Source organism: Marmota flaviventris, chromosome 13, assembly GCF_047511675.1.
Source record: "Marmota flaviventris isolate mMarFla1 chromosome 13, mMarFla1.hap1, whole genome shotgun sequence".
NCBI classification, from domain to species: Eukaryota; Metazoa; Chordata; class Mammalia; order Rodentia; family Sciuridae; genus Marmota; species Marmota flaviventris.
The window spans coordinates 99161187-99176088 of NC_092510.1; the positions used below are offsets into that span (position 1 = coordinate 99161187).

At 52.8% G+C, this 14902-nt stretch overlaps 2 protein-coding genes across 3 annotated transcripts in view; both read left to right on the forward strand.

The window, feature by feature from the left end:
• The window catches only part of Hmcn2 (hemicentin 2), a 122287-nt gene extending 119587 nt beyond the window's left edge, over window positions 1-2700 (forward strand). The window contains exons 96-98 of the mRNA XM_027945383.2: window positions 202-321; window positions 1038-1164; window positions 2045-2700. Of these exons, the coding sequence (XP_027801184.2) occupies window positions 202-321; window positions 1038-1164; window positions 2045-2390 (593 nt within the window). The 3' untranslated portion in view covers window positions 2391-2700. The remainder of the gene's footprint in view (window positions 1-201; window positions 322-1037; window positions 1165-2044) is intronic.
• A 10783-nt stretch (window positions 2701-13483) lies between these two features.
• Ass1 (argininosuccinate synthase 1) overlaps window positions 13484-14902 on the forward strand; it is a 45756-nt gene continuing 44337 nt past the window's right edge. The window contains exon 1 of one of the 2 annotated variants that reach the window (XM_027936513.2): window positions 13484-13589. The gene's annotated coding sequence lies outside the window, so the exon portion shown is untranslated. The remainder of the gene's footprint in view (window positions 13590-14902) is intronic. The other variant, XM_027936504.2, reaches the window with a different exon arrangement.

Below are 14902 nucleotides of genomic sequence, written 5' to 3' on the forward strand. Positions count from 1 at the left end.
ACAGGGCGAGGTCCCTACTACCAACAATCAGAGATTTCTCCAGTCCCTAAAGCCGGCTGGGGCAGAGTGGGGAGTGGGCGCCTCGGGCAGGAACTCTCCTGACCTGCCCAGAGCCGGCAGGCAGGTGTGGTGACCTGGCCTCTGACTCAGCTCCCCCTGTCCCCGTCCCCGCCCGCCCCATCCCACCACCTGCCTGACCAGACCTGGACGAGTGTCGGGTGAGGACCCTGTGTCAGCACGCCTGCCGCAACACCCAGGGCAGTTACCGCTGCCTCTGCCCCGCGGGCTACCGCCTCCTCCCCAGCGGCAAGAACTGTCAGGGTGAGCAGGGTGGCTGTACCCCCATCCTCTCCAGCCCTGTGAGATGGGGCGGGGAGGCGAGCTCCAGGGGAACACGCCAGGCCCCCACAGCCAGGTGCAACCGCCACTTCACCCAAGAGCCTCAAGAGACCACGCGGGCAGGATCTGAAGCCTATAGGGCCAATCTCAGCTCTGCTGTGTGTCCCTGGGCAACTCTCTTTACCTCTCTGAGCCTCTACCCCCTGGTGAACTGGGGCTCACACAGCACCCCTTAGATAGCTGGGGTGAAACCTGAAGAGCTGAGACACAGCGGCCATGGGCGGCCGTCCTCTACTCCCAAGTCACCCTGATGCACCCAAGCAGGAGTGGGTCCTGCTGTTTCCCCCACCCCAGAGGGTGGGAAACCTGCCTGCCCTGTCCCCCTCCACACAAGGACAGTGAATGTCCTCTGGAAGGGTGGGGCATCCACTGAGGGAGACAAGGGTTGGGGTGGTCTCCGGTGCCCTGGGTGGAGGGTGACGCCAGCACAGCCTCTCTCCCCCAGACTCTCCATGGCCCCATCATGCACTGGGAAGTCCGGTCCCTGGGGACATGGGAGGTGCTAGGCTCTGGGCTGGGCTGTTATGGACAGGCAAGGGGTGCCCTCCCGGCTGGTCCCGCTTCCCGCCTTCTCTGTTCTGGCCTTCCGCCCTTCTCTCACTCCATCTTTCCATCCCCCACTTCACCTCCCCACCCAGACATCAACGAGTGTGAGGAAGGCGGCATCGAGTGTGGGCCTGGCCAGATGTGCTTCAACACCCGAGGCAGCTACCAGTGTGTGGACACGCCCTGTCCCGCCACCTACCGGCAGGGCCCCAGCCCCGGGTAAGAGCTGGGTTGTCTGGGGTGGAAGGGACAGGGCACGTCATCTGCCAGGATCTGAGCAGCTTCCACATGGGCTCCTGTGTGGCTGGACCACGCCACCCAGGAAAGTCGCCCAGGGCCAGTGGAAGCTACCCTGTCAGAACCCTGGGCAGACGGTGCGCCCACGGGCACAGCCAGCCAGGGCGCAGCTCGCCTTGATGCTGCATTCCCTGCGCTCCTCACGTGGCAGGCCCACTTGCAGGGAGCTCAGGGCAGAGAGGCCGGAGGTGGGAAGAGGAACTCGCCAAACACAAGCTCCAGGCCCCCAAATGCACAATGAGCCAGAGGCACACCCCAGACCCCGGGTGGCAGACACTGAACACACCACACTTCCCTCACCACTCCGGGGCCACAGACACTCATGAAGTGGCACAGAGACATGAGGACCTTGGGGTCAGGAGCTGCTGCAACCAGAAAGGTTTCCTGGGGTGGGTGACTTGCCCTGGGCCTTACAAATGTGGAAGTGGAGGCTGGTCGGGAAGTGGATGTCCAGCAAGGTGGGACCCGGTGTCTCTGAGCTGCAAACCCAGGTGTGACTCAGCTCAGGGCACTTCCGCTCCCACAGAGCACAGCAGAGTTTTGTCGCTGCCTCCTTCGGGCAGCGCTGCCTGGGGCTTGGTCCCCGAAGGACTCCTCCTCCTTGGTCCCCGAAGGGCATGGCTCTGGCCCCTTTGGGCCTCCGTTTGATGGTCTCTAAAATGGGCTAACAGGGACACTTCTAGGGAAGGTATTTGAGGCGCGGGGAGACGGGCAGCTTGGGCAGAGCAACGGGGGCTGGGGGTGAAGTTCGGCCGCTCGGAGGGCAGCCTGGAGTCAGTCTGTCTGTCTGTGCGGCCCGCAGGACTTGCTTCCGCCGCTGCTCGCTGGACTGCAGCGCCGGCGGCCCCTCCACGTTGCAGTACCGGCTGCTGCCGCTGCCCCTGGGCGTGCGCGCCCACCACGACGTGGCGCGCCTGGCCGCCTTCTCCGAGGCCGGCGTCCCCGCCAACCGCACGGAGCTCAGCGTGCTGGAGCCCGACCCGCGCAGCCCGTTTGCGCTGCGCGCGCTGCGCTCGGGACACGGCGCCGTCTACACCCGCCGCGCGCTCACCCGCGCGGGCCTCTACCGGCTCACCGTGCGCGCCGCAGCGCCGCGCCACCAGAGCGTGTTCGTCCTGCTCATCGCTGTGTCGCCCTATCCCTACTGAAGGGGAGAAGGTCATCGGCTCCAGCTCGGTGGCTGGTGTGACCCCCAATGGGGAGGAGCCGGGCCACCCCACCACCCCGGCCAAGCTGCGGGAGGGACAGGGTGGCCCCGGTCCGTGACACCTGCTGTGGCAAGTGGAACGTCCTCTTCTCCCGCCCCGTGCGTCAGCGGAACTTTCGGTAAACACGGCCCTGCAAACAGCCTTGACCCCTGGACAGCGAGCTGCCCTTAGGTAGCACAGCCACAGGCTGGGGCGGGGGAGGGGGCGTGAAGCCTCCCGGGACACCGGGAGGGGCCTGTCCCCATCCACACCCCACACTGTCATCCTGAACCCAGTGTGTGTAATATGAAAGCAAGTGTTTCTAACCCACCTGGTTTCTTTGTCCAGTTATTTTACTTTGGTGGAGGGGCTCTGGTCCTTTCCGTTTTGGTGGAGCACTGGAGTAGGAGTCCCGGGGACCCAGCGCCTTGCAGAAGCGTGGCCTCTGCCCCCTCTCTGGCCTCATTTCTTAGGAGATATGAATAGTGCAGTAAGACTCCCCTTTCCCTAGGGCTGGGAGAAGAATTAATGACAACACATAGTAGCAAAAGAAAATTATTTTAAAAATTATTTAAATAGCAAAATTGCATTTACAACGTGATTTTTAAAAATATAATTTGTCTCCCAATATCCTCAGGGGGTTTGTTCCAAGACCCTGGTGGATTCCGAAATCCACCGCAAAATATTCACATATAATTATGCACATCTTCCTATATGCTTTGGATCCTCTCCGGATCACCTAAGACAAGCCAATGATTTGCAAATAGCTGCTACACTGTATTGTTTAGGGAATAATGGCAGGGGGGAAAGAAGAAGATAACCTGTACATCTTCAGTACAGACACAATCCCAGCTGGATTGTCACGCAGCTGTGTAAGATTTTAGCAGCCCCAGGCAGTTCAGGAGAACAAGGATGGTGGACCTGAGACAGATTGAAAGAGTCAAGCAAATTAACATATTTATCTTACATGCTCTTTTTCCTTGGGTGGCTAGAGCACCTCACATCTACTCTATTAACAGAAACTCTTAATACTCTTCCTAACTCCAGCCTTCACCTGGTAGCTTTCTGGCCTCATCCAGAACACTGGCAGCCTGTGTAAGCCTTTGACTTACATCTCCCTGATTCCTCCCCACCCCCGCCCCTGAGCCATTTGTTCTCCATTTCTATTTAATTTGTCAAAAAAAAAAAAAAAAAAGCTTGCCAGGTGCAGTGGCACATGCCTGTAATCCCGGCTCCGGAGGCTGAGGCAGGAGGATTGAAAGTTCAAAGCCAGCCTCAGCAAAAGCAAGGCCCTAAGCAACTTAGTGAGACCCTGTCTCTAAATAAAATACAAAAAATAGGTCTGGGGATGGGGCTCAGTGGTTGAACCAAAAAAAAACAAACAAACAAATTCCACAGATAAATGAGATCATTATTTAATTATTAAAATTATTATAATGAACGGATTAAATTCATTCAGTCATTCACAAGATTCATTGGCTCCTGGCAGTGGCATCAGATCCTAGCACCCTGACTTCATGTTCTGGTGGCAAAGGAAGACATGAAGAGTGAGTGTACCCCTGACCTGGGGAGGGGGGTCCCAGGGAGGAAAGCAAAGTTGGGAGGGTGGGTAGATGTTAGGGGGCAGTTTTCGATGGGCCGGTGGTGTCATGGGGAGCCTCCTCAGAAAACACTCCAAGCCCAAATTCAAACAAAAGCAAGCTTTATTTACCTGGCCAGGAACTGTCCCCCACCCGTAGAGACTCTCTGTGGGAGAACAGCAGTTTCCTGGCCTGTGTCTTGGGAATTTAGGATGAAAGCCATAACTCAGGGGCTTTCTCAGTGTCAGGCAAGCAAGCGAGTGACAGAGGCTAATAAAGCAGTTAGCTTACAACTTAGTAAACCAGGTCCCAGCAAGTGTTAGACACCCGTATCCCGAGTTTCAGCTGAGCAGGCCATCATCTATTTCAAAGTCATGTAGACCCATGAATGTACTCAAACCCAGGGCATGGCGCACTCTGGGGGTACAGAGTGCAGGAAAACAATTTTTATAAGAAGACAGCTTTCGTTTCTGTTTCTCAGAAACAGCTCCTGTGACAGTTTTTACAGAAGGCAGCAAAATGGAGTCCCCGGCCTGCCTGTGACAGTTCGTGCTTTATCATTGTCTTAATTCACTTATCAAAACTTTACATCTCTATTTTTTTTACTGATCTATAACCTACAACTTACACTCTGACTGCTTTTATTGATTAGTTTACACCACGACAGGTGGCATTTGCGGAGAGACTTGATGACGGTGAAGGAGGGAACCCTGCACACAGGACGTTCTGGACAGAGGGAACAGCGGGTGCAGGGCCCTGCGTGAGTGGGGCAGCTGTGGAGCAAGGAGGGCAGGGGCAGGGAGAGATGGGTCAGAAAGGCGGCTGGCAAGGCGGGAGCAAAGGATCCAGCGGGTCTCCCACGCGCTGGGGCAGGGTCTGAGTCAGGGAAGACCCAGGGCTGCTGCTCCCCCCCCTCCCCTGTCCTTGCTCTTCCTCCTGGGCTGGGCGCAGCCCCTGCCTAGGTGACTTCCCACTGTCTCTTGCCGAGGTTTTGGAGAGGTGTGTCTCCCCCCACCTCAGCATGACACAGCCACCTCTGATCACCTCTCTGGTGACAGGAAAGCCGGCTATTTCTACTTTACAGCTGGAGGAGGGGAGGCTCCGGGAGGGGACGAGCCCCAGGTCACTTGAGGAAAGGTGACTGGTTAATGGTCAGACTGGGACCCCAGACTCCTGCCTTGGAGCCCCTGCAGGGTCCTCCCCGGGGCGCTTCTACTTTCAAAGCTGGTTTCCCTTAAGCCAGGTGGTCAACCCGTTGGGCCTTTCGGGATATCCATCTCTGGCCACGGCTGGCCTGTACTTTGGGGCACAAAAGCAGCCACACACACAGTGGGTGACGTCCGTCCATCCGTAGAACTTTCTTGGAATGAATGCTCACGGTTCAAGTATTTTCACGTGTCGTGAAGTTTTCTTTTATTTTTTATTCGTATTCATTATTATTATTACTACTATTATTTTAATCTGATTTTGATTTTTTGCACTTACAACATGAAAGTTGTTCTTTTATTTTTTTTTTTTAATATTTTTTAGTTGTTGATGGACCTTTATTGATTTGTATGTGGTGCTGAGGATTGAACCCAGTGCCTCACACATGCTAGGCAAGTGCTCTTACCACTGAGTCACAACCCCAGCACCAAAAGTTGTTCTTAGTTTGCCCCAAGCTGTACCGCTGTCTCTGACCCTGCTGGGATTCCGGGCTGGGTGGAGCAGAGGCGGGGAGGGGGAGGGGGAGGGGTTCCCAGGCCCCCAACCCTCTTTGTCTGGAGCCGGCTGTGAGGACCTCCCTTGGGCCCCTCTTTGTGCAGCCCTGGGGGGCTGCTGGGCCTCCCCCAGCCCTGCTGCCTGCTGGGCTGTTATTTCATGGAGCCAGGAAGTTTGAGCCCAAGAGAAGCCAGGGCCGACAGCTCTCATGCTGGCTGATCCCCAGGGTCACCCAGGCCCTTGCTGATTGTAATGTTTGTTAAGTCCCTGCTCTGTGTCTTATAAGCTTGAGTTCATCTTACCCTTCCAAGACCCCAAAAGCAAGACACAGGGTCCCCATTTCACAGATGAGGGAATGGGGACTCAGAGGAGGTGGCCACCTGTCTGAGCTCACACAGCCTCAGCCAGGCCATCTGAGTGCAGGCTCTGACCTTTTGACTTCCCTGCCTCAAGTCTCCAGGGAAGGAGGGGAAGGAGGAGCCGGAGAACCTGGGCAGGAGGAGAGGACGCTCCTGCCGATTGGAAACGCCAGTGCCGTCAGCCAGGCCCTCCTTCACCCCGTGTCCCCCCCTTCCGTCTGAGGCTGTGCAACAGGCTGGTGAAAGGGGGGACTTGCCCAGTACCATGCAGCAAGCCTGTGGCAGACCAGGTGGAACCCAGGCCCAGACCCAGGCCGCCTCCACCTCCCAGCCCCCCACCCACCCTCGGGGATGGTCACCTGGTGGGAGCGCCGCCCGCCTGGGGAGCAGCAGCCAGAGCCAGACGGGGTGTTTTCCACATCTGTTTTTCCAGTGTGAACTGTCATTGGCCAAGGCCCTGTCCAGGCGCCCGGCCCCCTGGTGCCGCCTGATAGCAGAGGCACCATCAGGGATTTGGAAAACAACCACGGGTCACTCATTAAACTCCCGCTGCGGCTCTTCCAAGAATCCCACGACTGGACTCTGTGTTCCTCCTGGTGGGGACTGGAACCTGAGGTCCAGCCTGGAGGTCATTCTCTGTTTCTGGGGCCATTGCCCAGGTGTGGGCATTCATGAAGTGACTTCTGGTCCAACCTAGAGATGACTGCAGGGTGACATCTTCAAGTCTCTACACAGGCCCCTCCGTGCAGAGCCCTGGGGTGGCGGGGGACAGAGGCAGAAGACAGGAAAGAGGCCTCTCTGTGGTCACGTGCACAGGCTGCAAGCAGGTGTGCAGCTTGCTGGGGACTCAGTTCTATGCCATCCATTCAGCTTGCCCTTGGCAGCTCAAACAAGTGGTCATAGGAGTCAGAGCCTGTTGCCAAAAGCTTGGTCCTTGTCCCCAATTCCAATCCAATAATAAGAACAGCACACAATTTTTGAGAAAAGGGAAAAGGAAGGTTTATTGCTTCCCTAGCAAAGGAGAAGCACAGGCTGTCCCAGAGGCTGTGATTCTGCACTCAGCAGGAACAGGGGGCTTTTCAAGAGATGACATTCTCTGTTGGAGTTGTAACTCATTGTTGATTTGGGAGATGGTCACTTCTGAGACCTTCTGCCACCCCCAAAGTCTGCATGACTTCATTCCTCTGGTGGGTGTGTGCTCAAGGACAGATAACTCTGCCTAGGATGGGAGGAAGAAAGGTCATCCTGTTTCCCCTGAGATTAGGAGAGATGGGGAGAGATTAGGGGGAGAAGGGGGAGAGGAAGAGACAGAAACATGTCCATTTAAAAAGTAAGTGGCAGTGGCAGAGCAGCAAGGGCTGTATTCAAGGCATAAAGTGGACCACGGTTACAAGTCCAGCCTGGGAAAAGCCACCCTGGGTGCAGTGTGCAGCAGGCCTTGGAGGGTGAGCCAGGCACAGGCAGAAGTCAGGTGAGGGGTGTCCACAGGGCACAGGTGGAGTGATAGTGGTCTGGGCCAAGACAGCAGAAGTGGGGGTGGGAGACAGGCCGGAGCCTCGGTTCCCTCCTGTTGCTGGAGATGTCAGGCCTCTGCCATGTGCCAGCAGGACAACAAATGACAAGGACTGGCCTGGCAAGGAGGGGGAAGGGATCAGAGAGGCATCTCTAAGGAACAGCACATGCCAAGACCATTCAGAAGGAAAGAGCCTGACATGGCAGCAACCACAAGCAAGCCACCACGGCTGGTGAGGACCCAGGAGCGGAGGTTCAAGCCTCTGGTTTTGATCCTAAGAGTGATGGGGACCATCAAAGTCTTTTTTTTTTTTTTTTCAAATAATCATTTCATTCGTTAATATTTCAGTGCCTGTCTCTAAAGCTTTACGATTGAAAAAAAACTACAATATCATTAGTATTACATCTAAAACAATCAATAGTTGCAGGGTCTATGAGGTGCAGTCCTTCAAGAGATGAATGGATAAAGAACATGTGGTATATATGTTCAATGGACTATTACTCAGCTTTCAAGAAGAATGAAATTATGGCATGTGCCGGTAAATGGATGGAGTTGGAGAATATCATGCTAAGTGAAATGAGTCAATCCGAACAACCAAGGCTGAACGTTTTCTTTAATATGTGGGTGCCAATTCACGATAAGGGGTGGGGGCACTAGGGAAGAATAGAGTTACCTTAGATTAGGTAGAGGGGAGTGAAAGCAGTGGGGAGGGGATAGAGTAGAATGAGACCGACCGTATTACCTTATATACATATATGACTGCATGACCAATGTGTTTCTAACATGTACAATCAGAAAAATGAGAATTATACCCTATCTAGGTATGATATATCAAAGTGTATAAATATTGTCTACTGTCATGTATAACTAATTAAAACAAATTTAAAATTTTTAAATATTTTATTAGTTGCTGATGGACCTTTGTTGTATTTCTTTATATGTGGTGCTGAAAATCGAACCCAGGGCCTCACACATGTGAGGCAAGCTCTCTGTCATTGAGCCAAAACCCTAGTCCCAAAAATAAAAAAAATAAATAAATAAAAATAAAAAAAATTAAATCCATAGTAATTCCTTGATGTCATCAAATATCCCATCAGTATTCACACTTACAATTACTCAGAAAGATATTTCTTTTGCTCTTAAAAAATATAGGATCCAAATGAAATCTATCCATGGTGATTGTTTATATCTCTTTTAGCTGAAAGCCCCTCCCCTCCTTTTTTCCTTAAAATTTTAAAAATCCAGCTGGGCATGGTGGCATACACCCATAATTTTAGCCCCAAGGGAGGCTGAGGCAGGAAAATCACAAGTTTGATGCCAATCTTGGAAAATTAGCAAGACTCTGATTCAAAATAAAAAATAAAAAGGGGCTGGGGCTGTGGCTCAGTGGTAGAGCACTTACCTAGCATGTGTGAGGCACCAGATTCAAGTCTCAGCACCACATATAAATAAATTAATAAATAAAATAAAGGTTCATTGACAATTTAAAAAGTATTTTTTTAAAAAGGGCTAGAGAAGTACCTCAGTGGTAAGGCACCCCTGAGTTCAATCCCTAGTAGCACAAAAATTAAAATAAAATCAACTTTATTGAGATATAATTATTCTAGGTATGCAAGATTGGTTCAATACCTGAAAACCAATGTAATTCATCACATTTACAAAATAAAAGAGAAAATTGCAAAACCATTTCAATAAATATAGAAAAAGTGACAAAATTCAGCACTACTCATGATAAAACTTCCCAAAAAATTAGAATAAAAAAAAATCTATGAAAGAACTACAACTAGCAATGTACTCAACCATGAAAGACTGAATGAATGTTTTTCTCTAGATCATGAACAAGGATAGCTACTCTCATTCTATTCAACAAGAAGGCAAGAAAAAAAGGCACAAAGCTAATAAAGGAAAAAGTAAAACCACATTATTATCTACATAGAAAATTCTAAGTTATTTATAAAAAACTATAATTGATAAGTGAATTTAGCAAGGTTGCAAAATTCAAGGCCAATATACAAAAAATAATTGTATATTCTAACAACAAACAATTAGAAAATTAAAATATTATTTGCAATATCATCAAAAAGTTAAAATACTCAGAAGTAAATTTGATGAAAGGTAAGTAAGACCTGTAACTGAAAACCATAAAACATTGTTCAGACAACTGAGCTAACATGGGTCTTTTAGAATCTCCATTTAAACTGAGGTCTTTTATACCACCCATCAAAGATGCCCCAACATGCCAGGCCCTTTTCTTCTTTGAATGGAAGACTTGGACCTTTGCCTGAGAACAGGCCTCCACCTGGCAAGTTGTCCAACAAAATATTCATTCCAGAGTTGGGTGCTGGGTCAACCATACCTGCAACCACAAAAACCCTCTCTCCTCTAACACGAGAGGTGGGATTGTTCATGCCACTATCAGAGACCCCAGGCCTTTCCCAGGAGAGTTACATGTTGTTTCCCACGTGGAGGATGTCCACTCCACCCTGATCTATTTGGAACCTCGTCAACTGAAGCAACCTGAGGAGTTCTGCTGATTTACATGTTCAAAAGAGTCTTACCTGGGATTCCACATCAAAGGACCAGGTTTCTACCACTCGAGTGTATGAACTCCATCACTGTATTAGAGAATTACCTCTAAAACTAAAACTAAACTCACTAAAAACTAAGTTAAACTAAACTGAACTCTCCACAAATAAAGGCTATCTCAAGATGTAGCCCTACAGGTTGGACGGATTTTCATGAGCAACACAATTGTGCATGCATATAAAAATGCTTATTTTTAATAAACAGTTTTGGATTTCTTAATGCTGAAGAAATGTAATAAGTTATAAATAAATACAGATATACCATGTTCATGGATCGAAAACTCAATGTTGTTAATTTGCCTACTTTCTCCCAAGATGATCTATAGATGTAATGAAATTTTCAAAGTCCTCACAGGCATTTATTTATTTATTTATTTATTGTAGATGGACACAATACCTTTGTTTATTTATTTTCATGTGGTGCTGAGACTTGAACCCAGTGCCTCACACATGCTAGGCAAGCGCTCTGCCACTGAGCTACAGCCCCAGCCCCCTACAGGCTTTTTATATAAGCTGACAAGCTGTTTCTACTATTAATATAGAAGTGCAAAGGACACAGAATGGTCAAAACAGGTAAACAACAGGTCAAAATTGGAGGAGATGTCCTTCAAGACTTACTATAATCATACATTAAGCAAGATGACATGGTATTGACATAAAGGTAGGTAAGTAAATCAATGGTACAGAATCAAGGAGTACAGAAGCAGACCCAATTAATTTTCAACACAAGTAGCCACTTAATTCAATGGGGAAAATCCTCAGTCAACTCCAGAACAACCCGAAATTGATATGGGGAAAAAGATGAATCATCAAAGAGTTTTAAGGATACATATAACCTGTTCTGATTTGAGTTTTTAAGAACTCTCTAGCTATTTGGTGGAGTAAAGTTTGGAGGGCCTTGGGGTAAGCAGGGAAACCAGCCAGGAGATTTGAGTAAGACCTTCTAATGGTCTGAGTAATAGAAGATGGCAGACCACTGTGGAAGAGATGGAGGTGGAGAGAAAGGGGGCAGCCTGGATATACTTAGTAGATTTGGATATTCAGGTCCCAGTACCTCAGTTTCTCTACCCATCCATGCCTAGGTCCTGCTGTTTTTAGAGATATTACCCAAGATCACTTGGCTAGAAGGTATAACCTTGAGGAGCTCTGACCTAGGTGTGGGAAGGGGGTAAGATGAAAGTCAAAGGTTATGGTGGGGGGCTGGGCACGGTGGCACACACCTGTAATCCCAGTGGCTGGGGAGGCTGAGACAGGAGGATCATGGCTCAAAGCCAGCCTCAGCAATGGCAAAGCACTAAGCAACTCAGTGAGACCCTATCTCTAAATAAAATACAAAATAGGGCTGGGATGTGGCTCAGTGACCAAGTGCCCCTGAGCTCAATCCCTGGTACCACAAAAAAAAAAAAAAAAAAGCTATGGTGGCTCAGGTCCAGTGGGGGATCCCCTTTGACCATACCCCACCCCAAACCCAGGAACTTCTCTGTAGGATGAGATCTGGGGTAGGGTTAAATGTCCACCTAGCAGATGGCGGGGTGCTCATCCAGGAGCTGGCCAGTCTACCTGAACTAGACCTCTGCCTCTGGGAAACTGTCTACTCTGTGTATAAGGCCTCTGGTGGCAGTTTGGGCTCCTGTGTTCTCAGAAGAGAATAATCCTACTGCCCCTCATGTCACCAGTGCCTGTGTATCAGGAAGGGACCATCCACTGGACGAGAGCCATTTCTGTACCAGAGAGTACAAGGTCCCTGTGGCCATGGGACTGGGACCTCAACTCCTCCATCAGTTCAGCTCAAACCTGAGCTAAAGAGGAGGGTTTGGGCCAGGGCTTCAGGGACTGGCTTCTAGTTCTGCTATGCCACTGACTTGCTGTGTGGCCTCAGGAAACACACATCCTCGCTGTGTTTCGGGTTCCTGTCTGTATCATGGGGTAATAGATTTGGGGGTATCCTTGAAGATGGGACCTCACCCTCCCCTGGCAGGCTGTGAGGGGGAAACAGGCTGCAGTTGGAAATGGCTGTTGTGAGGCCACGGGGCTGCGGCCACTGCTGGTGCGTTCTTTCCTCGCGTGCTTTCTGCTGGTGTGGAAGGCCCAGGGTTTGGTGAGGTCCAGGGGCAGCTGTCACACTTTCCTGACAGGAGGGTTCTCAAGCCACCCCAGGGCGCCCAGTCTCATATGGCTCACTAGGCCCCCTAGTCATCATGGGCCACGACCTGGGTTTGGATACCCCAAGGCTAGGGCATTCACGAGGGTCCTGAAGCTGTGGTTTTGTTTGAGTTGGTTGGAGACCCTTCCCTCCTAGAAGGACTCTCAGTTACTGCTCCTGACAGGGCTGGAGTGACGCAGCAGTGGGCAGAGGGGACAGGCACTGACTGGCAGGACCAACAGCCCCACCAAGAGCCTGGTGGCGACTCAGGGTGGTAGGCGGTGAGGTGCAGGGCTCCCACTTGCCCAGGAGTCAGAGCTACTTGATTTCAGGTACTTCTCCACTTGGGGCCAGTCCCAGCTGCGAGCAATGGCCTTGGCCAGGCCCCTGGGACCTGGTGTTTTCCTGGGGTGTGGCCCAGTGCTTGCCGCTGGGAGCTGCAGACCATGCCCATCACAACTCCAGGTCATTTACAAGGCCAAGGATTCACCTCTGTGACCCCAACCTTCCCCGCTGTCCAATGGGTCAGTGGTCAGCAGGTCTTTTATTCACCATTTACTGGGTGCCCCGGGGGAATTTGGCCAGGCGCCAGGCTCTGGGGAGACAGCCAGAAGCAGTCATCCTGGGCTGAGGGATGCAACCCAAGCCATCCAGGGCCAGTTCCACCCTGTTCTCTCCTCTGCACCTGGACTCGGGCTCAGGGGCCAGTGTGGGGGGAAGGGAGGTGCTTTCAGGGCCGCAGAAGGCGCCTGAGGCCCGGCGGCACCGGCGGCACCGGGTCAAGACAGCTCCAAGTTCTGTGCTTAAGCAACCTTTATTCCAGCTCTCGCCTCCAGGCACTCTGAACGCTCCCCAAGTGCCAGGCGGCGAGTCTCCAGCAAGAAGGCCGCGATCACCCTGCCGGTTACGCAGGTTCCAGCCACCGCCGCCTTCGTAGGCGCCACCAGCTCGCAAACCGGGCCGGAGACCCGCGCCGCGCGCGCCCACGCCCGTGCGCCCCCGGGAGGCTGCGCTGGCGCGGGGCCCGGGGCGGAGGGCGGGCGGCGGGGAGGAAAGGGGCGGGGCAAGCAGGAGGAAGAGGCCGGGACCCGCCCACCCGCCAGTGGCCTCAAATTCTTAGAGGCTCCCGGTGGGGGCCCGGCCTGGGGGCGGGGCCTCTCGCGCGCGTGCCCCCACGTGTCCCAGGTCCCCAGCCCTGCCCCCGGCCCCGTGCTTATAACCCGGGATGCGCGCCTCTCCCGGCCCTGCTCCGCCGCCTGCCACCGCCGCCTGGATCCCGGTGAGTAGCCCCCGGCCCCTCCGCTTCCCGCTCTCTGCTCTAGGTCACCCCCTCCCCGATCCCTGTCCGAGCGCGCAGACTCCCGAAACGCCTCGCACCCGGGGCTTCGGCCGGGCACGAGGGAAGGAGGCCCACACCGGGGTTTCTGTTGATCACACGCTGGCGCCCAAATTTTGGTTCCTGGGGTCTGGGGCGCCAGTTGGGGACACAAGTCTCGGATCTGGGAGGTAGGACAGATGATGTGTCCCCTGTGCTAGCCGAGGTTCTTTCTGGATTTTTCCCTCTTGGATCTGGCTTCCTCTGTACCATGAAGCCCCCAAATGGAGACTTTGGGAGTCCCGAGGGTATGGGGCTCCCAATCCCGCTCCGACTCACCATCTGTCCCCACCTGTTTTTCTTGGCATAAAACTAGAGTTCCAGCCCCAGCGCTGCAGCCCTGCCCTCTGGGTCTTGGGCGTCTCACTTTTCCCTGAGCCTCAGTTTACCCTGGGCAGATGGACACAGGGCCCTGACTACCTGCTCAGGGACGTGGGTGTGACTGGGTTCCTTTACCTGCAGAGGGCACAGTCGCTGCTGTCCTTGGGGGATCCTCCCAACCCCATTTCCTGCTGGCCCTGGGCTGGGCTCTATGGGAGGGGCCCCTCCACAGGAAATGTCCGCCCTCTGGGTTGTTGCCTTTGGCCCCTGGGCGGCTGGCTGCACCCTCCAGGGAAGCAGGGTTCATTGTGAAATGAAGGAAAATCCTCTTCCATCCTGCCAGGGCTCATTCTGAGGGGGCCAGTGAAATGGAGCTGTCTGCTCCTGAGCAGCTAGACCTTGCTGCAGGTGTCAGGGCAGGAACAGACCTGTCCTTTCCCCAAGGACAGACCAAGAGGTCCTGGGCTTTGATCCCAGGCCAGTGACCCCAGGCACATCACCAGGCCAATGACCGGAGAGGGGAGACAGGCCTTGGGTCATTCCCCAGCTCCAGTGCTTGTTTGTCTGTGTGTTGGAGCTGCTCGGGCCAGGCTGGGACTCATTCACAGACAGCAGGAGGCTGGTAAGGGCTCTGGAGACTGCGGAGGACAGTTCCTGGGTCCTTGCATCGCTCACTGTGTCTGGGAGTGCAGATGCAAAACTGGGAAGGAGACCCGTCCCTATGCCCCTGGTATGGGTGTGACAAGGGAAGAAGACAGTAGAGTCTGAAATGATCACAGAGGGACAAGGGACAGGAACTTTGGCACTGGGTAGTAAATGGCATCCTCTTCATTCCAACCCCCCTTCAGTCTCCCTCCACATTCCATCCAGGGCAGGGAGCCTGGGGTGGGATGTGG